General features: G+C 52.3%; 1 protein-coding gene across 1 annotated transcript in view; it reads left to right on the forward strand.

Annotated features, from left to right (window-relative positions):
• Positions 1-17,481, forward strand: part of MDN1 (midasin AAA ATPase 1) — a 2,221,312-nt gene that overhangs the window by 1,157,883 nt on the left and 1,045,948 nt on the right. The window contains exon 48 of the mRNA XM_078648266.1: positions 4,861-5,063. Within this exon, the coding sequence (XP_078504392.1) occupies positions 4,861-5,063 (203 nt within the window). The remainder of the gene's footprint in view (positions 1-4,860; positions 5,064-17,481) is intronic.

The raw sequence follows: 17,481 nt of genomic DNA on the forward strand, positions 1-17,481 counted from the left end.
TGACATGTGCCCTAAGTAGTCCCCTCCCGCCTCCACACTAGACCGCTGACTGGGTCTAGAACTGGGAAGCCGGAAGTACTACTCCTTCCTTCCATGCCCTCCGTTCAATCGGCACAGAACACGTGTGCATACCAGGGCGGGAGGAGTTGCACAGAATCAAACAAGTAAGTTGTTTTAAAAAATTTTAAAGGTGCAATTCACAACAGCATACAGGGCTTGTAGTGCCCAGTAGATTTGCCGCACTACACAGCAGCTCCCGACAGACTCTGCCACCGTCTCTTTGCCGCAGCGCGCACATCCTGAAGTTCAACTCCTTCCTTCCCTGCCCTCCGTTCAATCGGCACAGAACACGTCGTGACGGACCGGGGCGGGAGGAGTTGCACAGAATCAAAACAAGTGAGTGGTTTTACATTTTTTAAAAGGTGCAATTCACAACAACATACGGCGCTTGTACTCGCCTCCCTCCGGGTGGCTTGCCTTTCTACAGGGTGACTTTTTCACTTTACTCCAACACACAGTTTTTATTCTGTTTTTATTGCTCTACTACACCCATTCAATTGATTTGGCGGTGTGCCTATATGTCATGTGTCCTTTCCAACCCTGTACCTGGATTGTACGGTGTGGGATCTATTCAGGTTTTTTCCCACCCTCCGCTTTCCCCTTCTCCGTCGCCTTGGGGTCTCTTACCACCCCTGAGACCCATTGATTCATGTCTATCAGCTCTGCCACATTCTATTGGTCTTTTATTGGGGTTGCAACGTCTCTTCTTAGGACGTCTTATGGTGAAATTTTCTTTGATCCTATGTTCTGGACTTGTGGTCCTTCACGGTTATACATTATAGTTGCAGGCTTCTGTCATCTGTTGTACTGTTTTTTCACATCTTCCTCCTTCTCCACAGGTGGTTTGGCTTTCGCATTTTTCGGGGTGCTTCTCAGAGTGGTGCTCTGCTCATCCTTCTACTGGTTTGCAGGATACAGTGCCTGGACTGTCCTTTGTGATTCTATTTTTCTTCAACTTTTGCACACTGTTCCCATATTCTCAGTTTTTGGTGGTGGCTCTGCGTTGAGGTGCGGAAAAGTTTCTCTGACAAAAACTGACGTCTGCGTGCCGGGAGGGGCTTATATAACTCCGCTGGCAGCACGTGCGTAGATGACGTCAGGGCGGAACCCACTCGGAGAGTAGAGGTACTGCTGCAGAAAGTTTTCCAGATCCAGGCTGACGCCTGGGGATATTCTAAGTTAGGGAATCTGTAGCTAGACTGTGTCTCTACCAAATGCATTGTTACCGAAGGTAAGTAACTCGTCCTTTTGGAATCTTCTGAATCCAGTCTGATGCCTAGGGATTTTTATAAAGGTGTTGAATCTGTGGTTGCATAGCGTATCTACCACAAAGAGTGTTACTGAAGGGATATTGTTCTTTGCAGTGCTGAAGGTATGGTATTGGTTGGGCACATTTCTTTATTGGTCTCTTGTCAAAGCTTTTCACTTTAAGTGGGCTGGAGTTCTTGATTGTTCAGGGCCCAGGTGGGTTCAAGTCATCACCTTTTATAGTCTGCTGTGGTCACCATCTCTACCCTCAGTGGACTTCATATGTGCTTTTGATCCAGCTCCCATAGAAATTTCGAGCAGCCATCCTCATTGTCATGTTTGCCTCCATTAACATGCTGATGACAATCCCATTGAGAGCGACTCCAGACTACCTGACCCGATCATAGTAGTAGGGCAGGATTTCAGGCTTTCCCTTGCTTATGCCCAGTTTTCGAGTAAGAGTAGCAATCGAGCAGAGAGTATATTCCTGGCTACGACCTCCCTAAACTTATGTGCACGTCTCCACTGAGCAAAGAAGACAAAAGCTAACTAAGTACCGCCCAAGACAAACCATACACTAAGCCAACTGGTGTTAAAGGTGGTATGGATGTTTTACTTGAAAGTTTGTAGATTTTTCCAATCTTGGAGGAGCACCATATTCCTGTTGGTGGTCTGATTTTGACAGTCACTGAGCTCAGAGTCCCCAGTTAGACCAGTTATAATTGGTCTAAATATTGGTGTGTATTGATCTCCGATTGATGTCTGCATTTGTGCCAAGGGAGTACCAAAGCATAAAAAATTTGGGATATGTTTGACCGAGGGGGTGGTAAAACCCCTGGCCCCTTTCCCATCTGATTTATTACCTCAGAAATCTGTTGTGGACTGCTGAAGACTTCTTTTGCATCTTATGGCAACGTTGAACATCCAGTTTAGCATGTCTGCAGAACCTGCTTCTGGGATTGGTACAGAGCACTGTCCTAGTTTAGATTAACACTTCTCATTCCGAATTAATGACTTACCAGGTGGAAGACTCGTCTTCATGTTAGTTTTACTCTCGGATGCAGGATAGGTCTTCTGGTTGGCGAATATGTTCTCCAACTCTGACCTCCATGTATTCTTTGGAATCACATCCTACTTTGGTGGGAAAGAGCCTATTGTCAGTGCCAGGCCCCATTCTGGCAGTGGGTCCGGTGTTTCCGGATCACGCCCTTATTTCCGTCCCCTGGTTCTGATTCCGATTACTCTAATGTGGCATCTTTCACCTTCTTTTGATGGCTATGCCCCACCCTCTCCAGTTCCTCCTTGTGCATCTCCAGCCTCCAAAAGGACGGTCGGTCCTTTGACCGTTCCTCTGCCAGCGTCTATCCCTGTGACAGCCAACTCCTCACAGTCGTGACTTTGTAAGTCTCCGTTGTTCGCCTGATGGCCTTATTATATATATATATATATATATATACATATATATATATATATATATATATATCTGCATTGCTACTAATAATTGTCATCTACGGCTGCAGCTCCGTTTTTGGGATTGTCCAGGGTTGGGCGCAATGGAGCAGAGAGCAAAAACCTATATGGGGCAACCTATGGAATTTGTCATACCTCCGCCAAAGTTATTCTTTTGTTCGAGTCTAGTAATGAGGTAAACTTGCTTTTTAAATTATTATTATTTTTTTACTGTGAAGATGTCTCCATTTTGGGCTTCCAGAACTTCTGTGAGTTAGTCGATTCTCCTGAGGCTGTCCTTTGACAGTTCCTCCGAGAACTTTATATTTGTTAAAGTGGTTTTGTACAAGTTGGCTGAGGCCCTTGAATTGCCTTTGCCAGTTGCTGAGATTAAGCCTAACATTCTCTAAATACTTCAATCTGGAGTCTGAGCAGATCACTGATTGCTTTTAAAGAAGCCGTGTAACATCCTTTCATGTTCTCTTTGATGAGGCCAGCTTCTTTGCGGGCTGCCCACTTAGTTGCTTGCCATCACAGCCTATCTTCCAGATGTCTCAGCATTTTCACCTCTATCTGTCGCCGAGGGACTAAGGCTCCTCTTTTTCTTTTTTTATACCTTTCAATGAAAACATTTATATTATAGTTAAATGTAACTTGTGTAGAATAAAGGTAGAAAGACTATACATTCAACAACTGGTTTTATACATTTGTTTTTTTTCATCAACACTACTATAATGATTATTTGAGTCTTAATGGTGTATTTCTACTCTTGATAAAAATTTACATAATTCAAGATTTGAGCCAGCTTCTCTTTTTATTGGTTAGTGCTCCCTCTCCATGTTGCATGCAGAAATAATGCCCCTGTATCCTCAAAGCCTTTTCTTATATATCTGTGTATATAACATTCAGTTAGTCCTTTAAATGCTACCTCTCTCCTTAGCCTAAGCTTAGTTTTCTTTTCCTCTCACCCTATAGGTGTAGATTGACATGTTTGCATTCCTACTTAACTTTTATATCATTCACTACCCATAAAATGTTCCAAATAGGCATGAAAATCTGTAGTTGATGTTAATTTTGTAGATTAGTCAATCCCATATGCCCAGCCATTATTACCATGTCCTTGTACTATCCATCTAGTTCCAAGAGCATATTAGTTATTCATCTGCTAAGAATGCACATTTTCACCACTGCCGGTGCAGTTTCGAACCATCATCATCCTCCTTCCCATCCAGCAGAATTTTACTGGATTGAGTTAATGGGGAAGTCCTTGTTTTGTTAAATCATGTAACGCCTTGTGTCTCTTGGAACATAAGTCCCAAGCTCTTTAGTCGATGGCACAGATGGTTATTCCCCTTTTGCTGGACCACTTGAGGATATATTTTTCTGAAGTGGTTCGAGATGGCTTTGGGGCAGCCAGACACATTTTATAGGAACAGTTTTCACACCATAGAGTTATGGCCAGATCAGTGTGCTCTTCTTTGTGCAGCAAACATGTAATTAGCGATCTAAGGTCAGACACTCATCTGCTGATGGAAGCCATGTCTAACCCGCTTTAGCATTTTCATCTGTTTTCATGTTTCTTATTGAGCTTTTTTGAAAAAGATTTTGGGAGGGAAATCAAATTGATGTTTACCATTTGACTTGGCACGAAGGGCATTACATCAGTTTTTATGAATAAGTAGTGCCCACAAGGGGAGATTACATTATCCAACAGCTTTTGAAGATGCTGCTCATTGAACCACTATTCACTTTGCAGATCATGAATTTAAGTCAACTTGAAGTTCTCCATTTCAAACTAAATGGGTATTGTGAATAGAAATGACAGTTCCTACGCAACACTTCAAAAGCATTTATAGAAAAATGGCCACTCTTGTGAATGCTTAATAGGCTTGCTCCATAGAGAATTTATTTGAACTGCCGTTGCATGAAAAATGTTCACTCTCTGAATAATTATTCTAAATTAAGCTTTTGTTTAATTAATCAAATGAGTTTCTCTAATTACTATCTGACTAAACAAGCACATCTTTGTGAAAAGCATGCAATTCAACCAAATTATTACAATGGAGATTAGAGACAGTTTTGCAATTTTGTTTTCTTTTGTAGTGTGTTGAAGAGATTATCCTAAAGCATATTTCCACCTTGACGTCCAGTGAGTCCTATGGCAATTCTTTGCTTGCCTTGGGTCTGTGGCCTGATACCGTCCCTTCAGTGTTGCTGTCTGCTGAGGACTCTGCCCTCTCCACTGTGTTTCAAGATGGGCAAGTGCTAACATATTGCCTGAACAGGCTGAATCTTAAGAGTGGCAGGTAGGTTGTAAAGGATTGTGGGAAACTGCAGTTTGGCATTGGTGATTTAGATAATTATCGGTCTTCAATACGATATTGTGTTTTGTCTCCTTCTCCAACTAGGTATGGGACTGTATGTATTTTTTTGGGGGGCAAACAAAGCAGAGATAACACGACTGCAACGCATCCAAAATGCGGCGGCCAGAGCCTTAGTGGGTCTGCCACGTTTCTGCTCAGTTTTTAGCACTATCCGTAAATTGCATTGGCTCCCTATTGACAGACGCATTCACTACAAAACACTTTGTATTTCCTTTAAGATCCTGAAAAGTGCTAGTCCAGCTTTGCTGAGCAATTTGATTTCACACTACATTCCGTCGCGCCCCCTTCGCTCAGCAGAGCTACATTTAGCTACGGTGCCCAGAATCTGGCTTTCCAGGACAGGAGGTCGGGCCTTTCGATATCTTGCGCCTAAGCTTTGGAATTCTCTTCCGGTTCACATCCACGCTATTAACTGTCTGACATCCTTTAGAAAGGCTATTAAGACCTTTCTGTTCCCATAATCTTAGTCTCTTCTGGCAATTTCCTGGCTAGCCCAAATTGTTATCGTCTCCTCATGTGATAGCGCCAGGACGCCCCTTAGCTGGGGCACTGTGCGCTTAATAAACCGGATAACATAACATAATGTAAAGTAATGTCTCATTGTATGGTCACTCCCAAAGTTTTGGACTGATGCTGCTGGTATCTGAAAGAGACACTTTTGTGATAGATTCCTTACCTTAGAATATTCCCCAAGTGTCAGACTGGATCCGCAAACTTTTCTGCTTAGCGGTACCCCTGCGCGCCGGTAGGTGGCGTCATGCGGCTCCGCGTCAATCACTGGCGTCGTACACGCCGGGATAAAGCCCCAGAGACTACTTAGGCGCCACCCATGTGCGCTGACGTCTGTTCTTTCTTTTTCCGCGCCGAAAGCGCCGATCCGGATTGAGCACGTTCCTCTGTCATTTTTTGACCACTTTTTTTAGACTTATTGTCTCCTCTTGTCTCCTGGTGCACGTAGGGATTCCCGGCATTGTCTTGTGGGTTGTGCCGCCGTAATAAGTTGGTGGCGGACCCCCATGATGTCTGCCTCTACTACCTGGAGACCTACCATGACTCCCAGGATTGTCGGGACTGACGTGCTATGGCCCCGAAGTCCTTGCGGGACAGGTGCCGGGAGTTGCTCGAGGTCCGGCACTCCTCTCACTCCGGGTCTAGGGGCCGTTCGCGGGACCGGTGCAGTCGCTCCTTGGACTCCAAGTCTTCACCTTCAGATTCCGGTAAGTGACGCCATAAGAAGTCGTTGAAGAAGCGTGTTCGGTCGCCGACATCCGCCTGTCGCTCCCCGAAGGCGGACGAGGGGGACAGGGGCGCTCCGCCCCTGCGGCTCCACCGGAGCCTGGGAGTCCCGCGACCTACCCGCTATACCCAGGTCCGTCTGCAATTCCCGAACAGGTGCAAGATTTTCTTGCTGCCATGAACCGCCTGTTTTGGCCTCAGGCTCCCACCGGCGCGCCTGCGGGCCCTGCGGGCCCTGCGGTCATGTGTCCAGATCCTGTTGGCCCAGCGGCACCACCTCTGGCATCCGGCGCCCGCTGCTCCGCCCCGGCGCCACAAGGTGCAGCACTGCTGGCTTCTGCCCCGGCGCTGCGCTTGGCTCCTGCCCCAGCGCCACCCCTGGCTCCGCCACAGGGGCCGCACTGGGTGCAGTTTTTCCCACCCCTGCCCCGGTTCTCGGACCATTTTGTTCCAACCTGGGATCCACATTGGGATGCGGCTCTATTTCGGCCCCAGACGGTGCCTTTCCAGGCACCACTGGCCCCATCTCTGGCTCCGGCACTGCTGCAGCCACCAGCTCCTACTACCCCGGAGCTGGATGAGGACTGGGACGGCTCCGAGGACCCCCTTGCGCTTCAGTGTGACTCCGAGCAGGATTGGGTGGATGACCTTCAAGATGCGGGTGAACTTGATGTGTCTTCTGACCTGGGGTTTGCCTCCCCCTCCGCCTACTATGGAGGAGGGCGCTTCCTACACTATGGTGCTGCGTTGAGCTGCGGAGACACTCAATCTCGACCTCCCTAAGGTTGGTTCCTCGGGCATCCTCCTTATGGAGTTGCTCCAGACGGTGTCTTTGTCGTCTGAACCGCTGTTCTCTTTCAATGATGCCCTTACCCAAGTCCTCTTGGGCACTTGGTTGCGGCCGGCCTCGGGAGCACCAGTGGATATGAACGTCGCTAGGCGTCATCGCCCGGCGCCTGGTCACCCTGCCTTCTTGATCTCTCATCCCACGCCTGAGAGCCTGGTCATTCAGGCCTCGACGTCACAGGGTGCCTTTCCCACAGCTCCGCCGGATAAGGACTCTAAGAAGCTGGCCCAATATGGCAAGAGGTTGTTCTCCTCGGCCAGCTTGGGGATGCGGTCGGTTGATACCGTCTGCTTATTGGGCTGTAACTCCCACGCAGTGTGGGATATGGTAGCAGAGGTCCTGCCTCAGTGTTCTGAAGAAGTCCAGGCCGTCCTTTCCCAAGAAATTGAGGAGGGCAAGGATGCGGCGAAGTTTACCATCAGGTGTGTGGTCTGGACACTGTTGATTCCTTGGGCAGGGCAATTTCGCAGACTGTGGCATTGTGGCACCATGCCTGGTTGCTGTCTACCAAGTTCTCGCTTGATGTCCAGAGCTCGCTCGTGGACATGCCCTTTGCTGGCTCTCGCCTCTTTGGCGACAAGGCGGACAGTGCCCTGGAGCGCTTTAAAGACTCACGGGCCATGGCTAAGACTTTGGGTCTTTCCACAAAGAGCCCTGCCATGCCTGAGTTTCGTGCCTTTCGTGGCCAGGGTAGAGGTGCCCAGACGCGCTCCTACACAAAGCCTGCGCAGTACCTGCCTCAGCGTGGCCGCGAACGCGGCTTCCGCAAAGGCGAGTCTGGTAACCAGCGGGCGGGTCAGTCCACCTCCACACCCGCTGCTTCCACGTCCAAGCCTTCCTAATCCGAGCTTCAGGGGGCACCCCACGATGGTAGGAGGCAAGGTTCATCATCAACTCCACCACTGGTGCAAAATCACATTGGACAAGTGGGTGCTGCAGATAATATGCCAGGGTTACTCGCTCCCCTTTCTGTCCTCCCCTCCAGCCATGCCACCTCGGTCCCACCGCATGTCGGGGAATCGTTTGGCTCTTCTCCGTCAGGAAGTCACGGCCCTCCTGGCCAAGGGGGCCATTGAGTACGTTCCAGATCGGGAAGTAGGGAGGAGTTGTTATTCCCACTACTTTATGGTCCCCAAGAAGGGCAAGGGGGGCCTGCGCCCCATTTTGGACCTCCGGGACTTCAAGATGCTGACTCTGGTTCAGGTCCTGACTGCCCTGGACCCTAGAGACTGGATGGTAGCATTGGACTTGCAGGTCGCCTATTTTCACATCCCCGTCCTGCCGGCCCACCGGCGTACCTGCAGTTCATGGTAGGCCAGGAGCATTTTCAGTTTGCCGTGCTCCCATTCAGCCTTACCAGCGCCCCTCGGGTGTTCACGAAAGTGATGGCGGTGATCGCAGCTCATCTGCGCAGGTCAAGGGTCAGTCTTCCCCCTACCTCGACGACTGGCTGTTAAAGGCGGGCTCGCCCCAGGCAGTCGTCTCCCACCTCCAGACTACGGCCAACCTCCTGCATTTGCTGGGGTTCTCCATCAATGTGCCGAAGTCGAACCTGAGTCCCTCTCAGAAGCTCCCTTTCATCGGAGCGGTTCTGGATTCTACGCTGTTTCGGGTTTATCCTCCCAAGCAGCGAGTCCAGGATACTCAGGCTATTATTCCGCTCTTTCATCCTCTATCCCGGGTTTCGGTCAGGAGAGGACCCTCCGGCTTCTGGGCCTGATGGCCTCCTGCATCCTGCTTGTGATGCATGCCAGATGGCATATGCCGGCTCTGCAGTGGGACATGAAGTTCCAGTGGGGACAGCATGAAGGCAACCCGTCCGATCTCGTCTCGGAGGGCGCTCCACAACAATTGCAGTGGTGGCTCTCGAATTGCGATTGGGTCAATGGCAGATCCCTCTCCCTTCCCCAACCGGAGCACACAGTAGTGATGGATGCGTCCCTCCTGGGATGGGAAGGCCACTTGGGGAGGCAGAGATCAGAGGCCTCTGGTCTCCGGCGGAGTTCCAGCTCTATATCAACCTTCTGGATCTGCGGGCGATCGGGCTTGTACTGAAGGCATTCCTTCCCTCTGTCCGGGGGAGTGTAATGCAGGTGTTCACGGACAACACCACCGCCATGTGGTATTGCAACAAACAGGGTCCACAAACCCACCCCGCCCTATGTCAGGAGGCTCTGCGCCTCTGGACATGGCTGGAACATCAAGGCATTACCTTGGTGGTTCAACACCTGGCAGGTTCTCTAAACTCCAGGGTGGATAAACTCAGCCGCCGGTGCATGGTGGATCACGAGTGGCGTCTGAACTTGTACGTGGCGCAAGGTCTCTTTCTGCAAGGGGGAGAGCCTTGGTTCACCACCGAAGAGAACTCGCAATGTCATCAATTCTGCACGTTGGATTTTAAAAGGCGGCACGCACTCAGAGACACTTTTTGTCTCAAGTGGAGCTGCGGTCTGTTGTACGCCTTTTCTGCCTATACCACTCCTGCCCAGAGTGCTGAAGAAGATCAGGCGCGAACGGGCCCAAGTTATTCTTGTGTCTCCGGACTAGGCTCGAAGAGTATGGTATCCCGAGCTACTCAGTATGAGCATTGATCCCCGTTCCGTCTGCCTCTTCGGGAGGATCTTCTGTCGCAGCAGCAGGGGACGGTCCTCCCCCCGAACCTGTCCAGCCTCTGCCTCCCTGCATGGAGAATGAGCTGCTACAGTTGACTGCCTTCGACCTTCCTCCTTCCTCCCGAAGTCTGTAATGTTATTCTGGCAGCCAGGCGTCCCTCCACTAAAACAGTAAATGCCTGCCCATGGAACAGATTTATGACATGGTGCACAGGAAAGGCTTTCGATCCCCTTTCTGCCCCTCTTTCTGAGGTTCTTCTGTTTCTTCTGTCATTGGCCCAGCAGGGCTCTGCTCTGGGCACTATCAGAGGTTATTTTTCTGCCATTTCTGCCTTCCTGTGGCTTCCAGATCAGCCTTCTCTCTTTAAGTCCCCAGTTGTTAACCCTTTCCTCAAGGGCATTACGCACACTTTTCCTTCCGTGCCCTTCGTAATGCCTCAATGGGACTTGAATCTTGTCATGACTTTTCTGATGTGCACTCCCTTTGAGCCTCTTCATAACTGTCCTTTACGTCGTCTTACTCTGAAGATGGCTTTCCTGGTCGCTATCACCTCTGCCAGGAGAGTGAGCGAGCTCCAGGCTCTTTCTTTCAAACCTCCTTTCCTTTCTGTTCATGGCCGCTCTGCGTTTCGGCGCGGAAAGTCATGTACAGAACTGACGTCAGCACGCATGGGTGGCGCCTAAGTAGTCTCTGTGATGTCATTCCAGCGCGTACGAAGCCAGTGACGGACGCAGAGCCACATGACGCCATCTACCGGCGCGCAGGGGTACTGCTAAGCAGAAAACTTTCCAGATCCAGTTTGACACCTAGGGAATATTCTAAGGTAAGGAATCTATCACTAACTAATGTCTCTTACAGATATATCGTTAAACAAGTAGTATCTTGTGCTTTTCGACTCATTAAACCAGACCTCTGTGCCAGTGTCCCGACCTTAACTTATGTATATTTTACTCAATTGGCATAAGCTAATTTACCTGTAAGTCCCTAGTATAGGATACCCAGGTTAAAGTTAAAGGGTTACCCCAAGTATTGCAGCACTGATTGTGCCACCCTGCGGGTGACAAAGGAAAAATGTCTCCCTGTCTGCCAATGCAGGCTGGAAGAGCAGTGTTCACTGCAGACTCTACTTTGCCATTTACCGCCATGACAAAGCCCAAAACCTCCTTATCTGAAAGAGACACGTTAGTATTAGATACCTTACCTTAGAATATCCCCAGGCGTCAGACTGGATCCGGCAATTTTTGCGTAGCCGTACCCTTGCGCGTCGGTAGGCGTCGTCTGCGGCTCTGCGTCCGTCGTCGGCGCCGTGATGACGTCGTCGGAGTACTTAGACGCCACCTCCGCGTGCTGACGTCAGTTCTTTTTTCCGCGTCAGCAGCGCAGATCCGGAAAAAGTGGTACCTTAGTCACTTTTTGACTAAATCTTTTTTGATCTTTTGATCTCATTTTTCTAGTCTTCGACTCCGATTCGGTGCCGGTAGGGATGCCTGGTTTCAAGCCCTGTGAGGATTGCGACCGACTGATGTCGGTAACGGACCCTCACCGTCGGTGTCTCCACTGACCACGACGACAAGGCCTGTTCCGACTGACGGGCCCTCACTTCGAAGGCTAGACGGGAGCGGTCCCATAAGCGACTCGATCTCCGACAGTCGGCCCCGCGCCATGAGAGGTCCCGGTCCGGACGGAGGTCGAGGGACCGGTCGCGGGAGCGGAGCCATCATAGCGACGCGGCCGGGGGTTCGGGTGGCACCGCCCACGCGGCTCCGTCGGAGTCGCAGGTGCCGCGTCCGGCTTTATAACCTTCGGTCCCTGGGCCTAACGCGACGCCGGAGGAGATCGAACGGTTCCTCATGGCCATGAGGTCCCTCTCTCCTCCGACGGGCTCCGCGGCGCCTCCGGGCCCAGCGGACCTGTCTGGGGGCCCTAGCGGGTCGGGGGCTTCGGTCCCGATGCCGTCGGGTGCTTCGGCTCCGACGCCGCCTTCGGGCCCGACGCCGCAAGGTCCCACTGGATCCGGTTCCGGATCCGGGTCGCCGCTGGTGGACTTGACGACCTCCCCGGCACCGACCCCCCAGGTGTCACCCCCGACGCCGCCCTCAAGCGGCGCCGTCCCCGATGCCTCCCTCGACCCGGTTCCGGCGCCGAAGCGGCGCCGCTTCAGACGCCGTTCGGAGAGTTTACTTTCCATGAGCCGGCTCCGTCATTTTCTGACCCTGACTATCAGGAGATGGGTGATGAGGAGTATTGGGAGGGGTCTGAGGACCCTGTGACACGTGAATGTCAGTCCCAGGAGGACTGGACAGGTGAACTTGGGGATGCCAGTGGTCTGGACACTTCGCCCGACACTGGCTTTGTCTCACCTCCTACCGTGGCTACGGAGGAGGGGGCAACCTATAGTGTGGTGTTGATGAGGGCGGCCAAGGCCTTGGGCCTTGAGCTCCCCGTCGCGGCCATGAGGACTAACCTCCTCACTGAGGTCCTTAAGCCGCAGTCATGCTCAGCTGAGCCTCTGCTGCCGTTTAAAGAGCCCTTGACCGATGTTCTTTTGGGCACTTGGTCCAAGCCCGCTACAGGTTCGCCTGTAGATAGGAACGTGGCCAGACGCCACCGCCCGGCTCCGGGCGACCCATGTTTCCTGTCCACCCACCCCACCCCGAGAGCCTGGTCATCCAGGCCTCCAATTCCCAGACCGCATTCCCGTCGGCTCCGCCGGACAGGGAATCCAAGAGGTATGAGCAGTACGGTAAAAAGATCTTCTCCTCCCTTAGTCTGGGACGGCGGTCTTCCAACACCGCATGCCTCTTGGGCCGCTACACCCACTCTCTGTGGGATACGGTTGCGGAAGTGCTGCCAGAGTGTCCGTTGGAGGTACGGGCCAAACTCGGCCATGTAGGAGAGTGGGGTCTGCAATCCTATGGTCACCCCAGATTTTTGCTTTTTGCTTAACTGGTTTACGACTTTCCCTGGCTGTGGGCCTGCTAATCAGACCCACAGCCTAGCTGTTCTCTCTCGAAATTGACAAGCATGTACTTTAGGTGCATTTACCAATTGGTTCTGGGCCACCTTATCAGTCCCTGTACACAGGGCATAGGTGTACCCAGGGCCTACCAGGGGCTGAAGCATGTATTATGCCACCCCTGGCTGGCCATCTAAATCTGACACAACTGGCTGCATGACAGCTGGGGCAAGGTGGTGTAATCACCCTTTGCTGTAGATATAGTATACCTATATCTAACCCTAAAATGGACACATATATTCCTATCAGTCACTCCTATGGAAGGCCTTATCAATCCTGAAGGCAGAGTGCTTGGAATTATGTGAGATGGTGCTCTGGCATGAGCTGAGCCCGTTTGCGGCTTGCGGAACCAAGTCCTAATAGCTGTTCCATGATAACGCTATACCATATACTCTTAAGTGCATTATCAACCTCGCGGTTAAATGCCAACTCTGGTATAACGTTATCAAAACATGTCGAGTAAGGTGTCATACGATTTGGAATACTACCCCCTCGCCAATTCTGGCGACGGGAGTAGCATTCCACCCTTCTAGAGGGACACGACATGTATGTAACTGTGAACCCCGGTTAAAGTTAACTCGAGCCTCAGCGTCACAAAATGGATGCTGCCACCACAGACACAAGTCTGACCTCCTGCTGCTGGAAGTCCTTCCAGCGAGGATGGCTTGGACAAAGGGTTTCCTGCCTTGGGAGGTGCTAGCACCACCCCAGACAGGATTTTGTGTATTGAGGTAGGGAGGCCTGAAAGGAATGAGACATGCCTGGGGCACACAAGGTGCCCTGTGCATACACCGGTTCAAACCAGTTGCTGGGGCATCCCTGCCCCAGCTCTGGCGGGAAACCGGACAAAGGATAGGGGGTGTAGCCACCCCCCTTCCTGGTCCCACCCAGGGGAGGGACCTAGTCAGTAGTGCAGCCCCCTTTAGGAGAATAAAGGTAGGAGCTGGTCCCATTCCAAATTAGATTATCCTGAACTATTCAACAAGAAGAAACTCTGGCCTTCGACGTTCTGCTCCACAGAAGACTGAAGAATCTCCCTTGTGGACAAGGAGTGTCCACCCTGCAACTGCAGGCACCATCAAGCGTCCAGCGGCTTCACTTTGTCGTCTTCCCTCGAGTATCCAGACTTCAGAGCCCGACGAGACCCGGATTCCCAGACCTCTCCGACCTCTACCTACATCTGCAGCAAAGCTGAGACCCGTGGGTGCGACGAGACACGTGGGACCGGACATCTTGAACGAACCTGCACTTCGCTTCCAGCACGACTCCCGAGGTAAACTCGACCAAGTGCTTTGGGGACTGAGAAGCCCCAACCCCGAGCAGCCCCTGCACCGAAGATCAGCCCTCCAGCATCCACGAGATCTGCGTGGGGCCCTTCTGCTTGTTTGCTGCTCGAAGCGTTGTCTGGTCACTTGCCGGCTGGCTAGTGGCCTCCTAGACGACGAACCTTGAAATCTTTGCTGCTGGTCTGGTTGCTCCAGACTGGCCCTTGCTCCCTTCCAAAAGAGGGGCACCCCGGACTCTCCTAGTCTGCACCAGACGCTTTCTTCACTCACCGCGTGGGATGCCTTTGCCAAGGCCTGTTGAGTCCAATCCCGGATCCGACACTGCCGACAGCGAGAGCCTGCGTGGGACAGCTCGTGCCTCCATCATGGTCGTCAAAGACCCCCCCTGGTCCACGTGGCTGTAGAGTCAAGCGTCCACTCTTCACCTGATCGCGACGACAACATCTGGTTCCTTCCTGGTTCCACTCCAGTCACTGGCTAGTGACTGTGAACATTGTCCCCTCTGCTTTCAGGTCTCCTTCTTCAACAATCCACCCTTGGATTGCACCGGACATCTTCCTCCTGGTCGCCTGCAGCATCTTTTCTTTCAGGCTCCATTAACTTCAACGCGAGAACCCGACGCACTTTGACACCTATGCACCCGCGGCCCGTGGGTGAGGTAACGAGCATTTCGGTGCTCAAGGGTAGTTTAACTGTCCTAGTGTCGAGTTCCACAGTCGTTTTAGTCCTACCTAGTCAGGATTGTCCGTACTCACCTTTAACTTGAACTGTACTGTCCATAGACGTTGTTACGCATCTCGCGTGTGAGTTCACACTCTGCACACGCGTTCCGTGGGCCTCCTATTACTTACCTGAAGTTGGTATAGCGTGGTCCCATCGATCCTACAGCCTCTGGACAGCTCCATTCCTTTTATCGACTCTCACATTCCACTTACTTAGTATATGGTTTGTCGTGCCCCTAGGGCACCATTGTAATTTTGTGCAACTTGTAGTATTTTTCGTAAGAGATTGTCATGTGCTTAGCCCTCTGACCTCATAAAGAGTTCAGAGGTGTTGTTATTAATAAATATACTGTTTATTTTCATAACAACCTGTGTGGTGTCCTTTCATCTGGTATTCAAGGGGTTATATTGTGGTAAAACAGCTGGCTTCACATGCCAAAAGAGTTTAGCCTAAGACTGCTTTGTCCATGCTACCATTAGGATAGCTGGTCTATAAGGTTGACTTACAACCAATCACCATAAGGGTTGTTTGGACTGATACAAGGTGATCACTAGAACTAGTAAGCATCATATATCAGGCCAACTTCTCACAGGCCACGCCCTTGTGGAGGGCCGGGACGCAGCCAGATATTCTATCCGGTGTGGGCTGGACACCACCGACTCACTAGGTAGAGCGATGGCAACGACAGTGGCGGTTAGACGTCACGCCTGGTTGAGGTCCACCAATTTTTCGGCCGATGTCCAAAACACACTGATGGACATGCTGTTCGATGGCCGTCGCCTTTTTGGCGACAAGGCAGACCACGCGCTTGAGCGCTTTAAGGACTCCAGGGCTATGGCCAAGTCCTTGGGCCTCTCGGCCCCGCGCCAGCAATCGGCTGCCTTTCATTCCTTTCGTGGCCACGGAAGGGGTGTACCCACACGTGCTGCCAGCCACGCTCCGCAGGGTAATACCCAACGCGATGGCGTCCGTGGAAACCGCCGTGGTGGCCGTCGGGGACAACGGCGAGGTCAGTCCACACCTTCCCCCGCAGCATCCGCCTCAAAACCCTCCTAGTCAGTGCTTTTAGGCCCATTTGATGCCAGTGGGGGGCAGGGATCGCCATCACCACCTCCACTGGCGCACAGTCACGTCGGACAGGTGGGTGCTGCAGATCGTCCGAAGGGGCTACTCCCTCCCCTTCGAGGCGACTCCTCCAGCCATACCACCGCAGAACCACCGTGTATCGGGGGATCATTTGCGACTTCTGCAGGAGTAAGTTACGGCCCTCTTGGCCAAGGGGGCCATCGAGCACGTTCCTGGGCCAGAAGTAGGGTGTGGTTTCTACTCCCACTACTTTCTGGTAGCCAAGAAGGGCAAAGGGGGCCTACGCCCTTTCTTGGACCTGCGGAACGTCAACGGCTTCCTCCGGAAGGAGAAGTTCAAAATGCTGACTCTGGCTCAGGTTTTAGCTGCCCTGGACCCAGGAGACTGAATGGTAGCGTTGGACTTGCAGGACGCTCATTTTCACATCCCCGTCCTGCCGGCCCACCGGCGCTACCTGCGGTTCACGGTTGGCCACGAGCACTTTCAGTATACCGTGCTCCCCTACGGCCTTTCCAGTGCCCCACGGGTGTTCACAAAGGTGATGGCGGTGGTCGCAGCTCATCTGCGCAGGTTAGGGGTTTCAGTCTTCCCCTACCTCGACGACTGGATGTTGAAGGCGGGCTCGCCCCAGACAGTCGTCAGCCACCTCCAGACTACGGCAGATCTCCTGCACCGGCTGGGGTTCTCCATCAATGTGCTGAAGTCACACCTGTGCCCCTCTCAGAAGCTCCTCTTCATCGGATCGGTTCTCGACTCGGTGCGGTTTCGGGTTTATCCACCCGAACAGCGGGTCCGGGATATTCATGCTCTGATTCCCATCTTTCAGCCGTTATCTCGGGTCTCGGTCAGGTTGACGCTGCGGCTTCTGGGGCTGATGGCCTCCTGCATCCTACTGGTGCATCACGCCTGGTGGCGGATGCGGGCTCTGCAGTGGGACCTGAAGTTTCATTGGGCCCAGCATCAGGGCAACCTGTCCGATCACATCCTGATCTCGGAAGGCACTGCGAGACAGCTGCAGTGGTGGCTCACGGACCGCGATTGGGTCAGCGGCAGATCCCTCTCCCTTCCCCAACCGGAGCACATAGTTGTGACGGACGTGTCCCTCCAGGGCTGGGGAGGCCTCATGGGAGAGGCGGAGATCAGAGGCCTCTGGTCTCCGGCGGAGGCCCGGCTTCACATCAACCTGTTGGAGTTACAGGCGATTCGTCTAGCACTGAAGGCATTCCTCCCCTCTGTCCGGGGGAGTGTAGTGCTGGTGTTCTCGGACAACACCACCGCCATGTGGTACTGCAACAAACAGAGCGGGGTGGGGTCTTGGACCCTTTGCCAGGAGGCTCTGCGCCTCTGGCAGTGGCTGGAACGCCAGGGCGTGACCTTGGTGGCTCAACACCTGGCGGGATCTCTGAACGCCAGGGCGGACGAGCTCAGCCGTCGGTGCATGATGGATCACGAATGGCGTCTGAACTCGGACGTGGCGCAAGGCCTCTTTCAGCAATGGGGAGAGCCTTGGTTAGATCTATTCGCCACCGAAGA

Source organism: Lissotriton helveticus, chromosome 6, assembly GCF_964261635.1.
Source record: "Lissotriton helveticus chromosome 6, aLisHel1.1, whole genome shotgun sequence".
NCBI classification, from domain to species: Eukaryota; Metazoa; Chordata; class Amphibia; order Caudata; family Salamandridae; genus Lissotriton; species Lissotriton helveticus.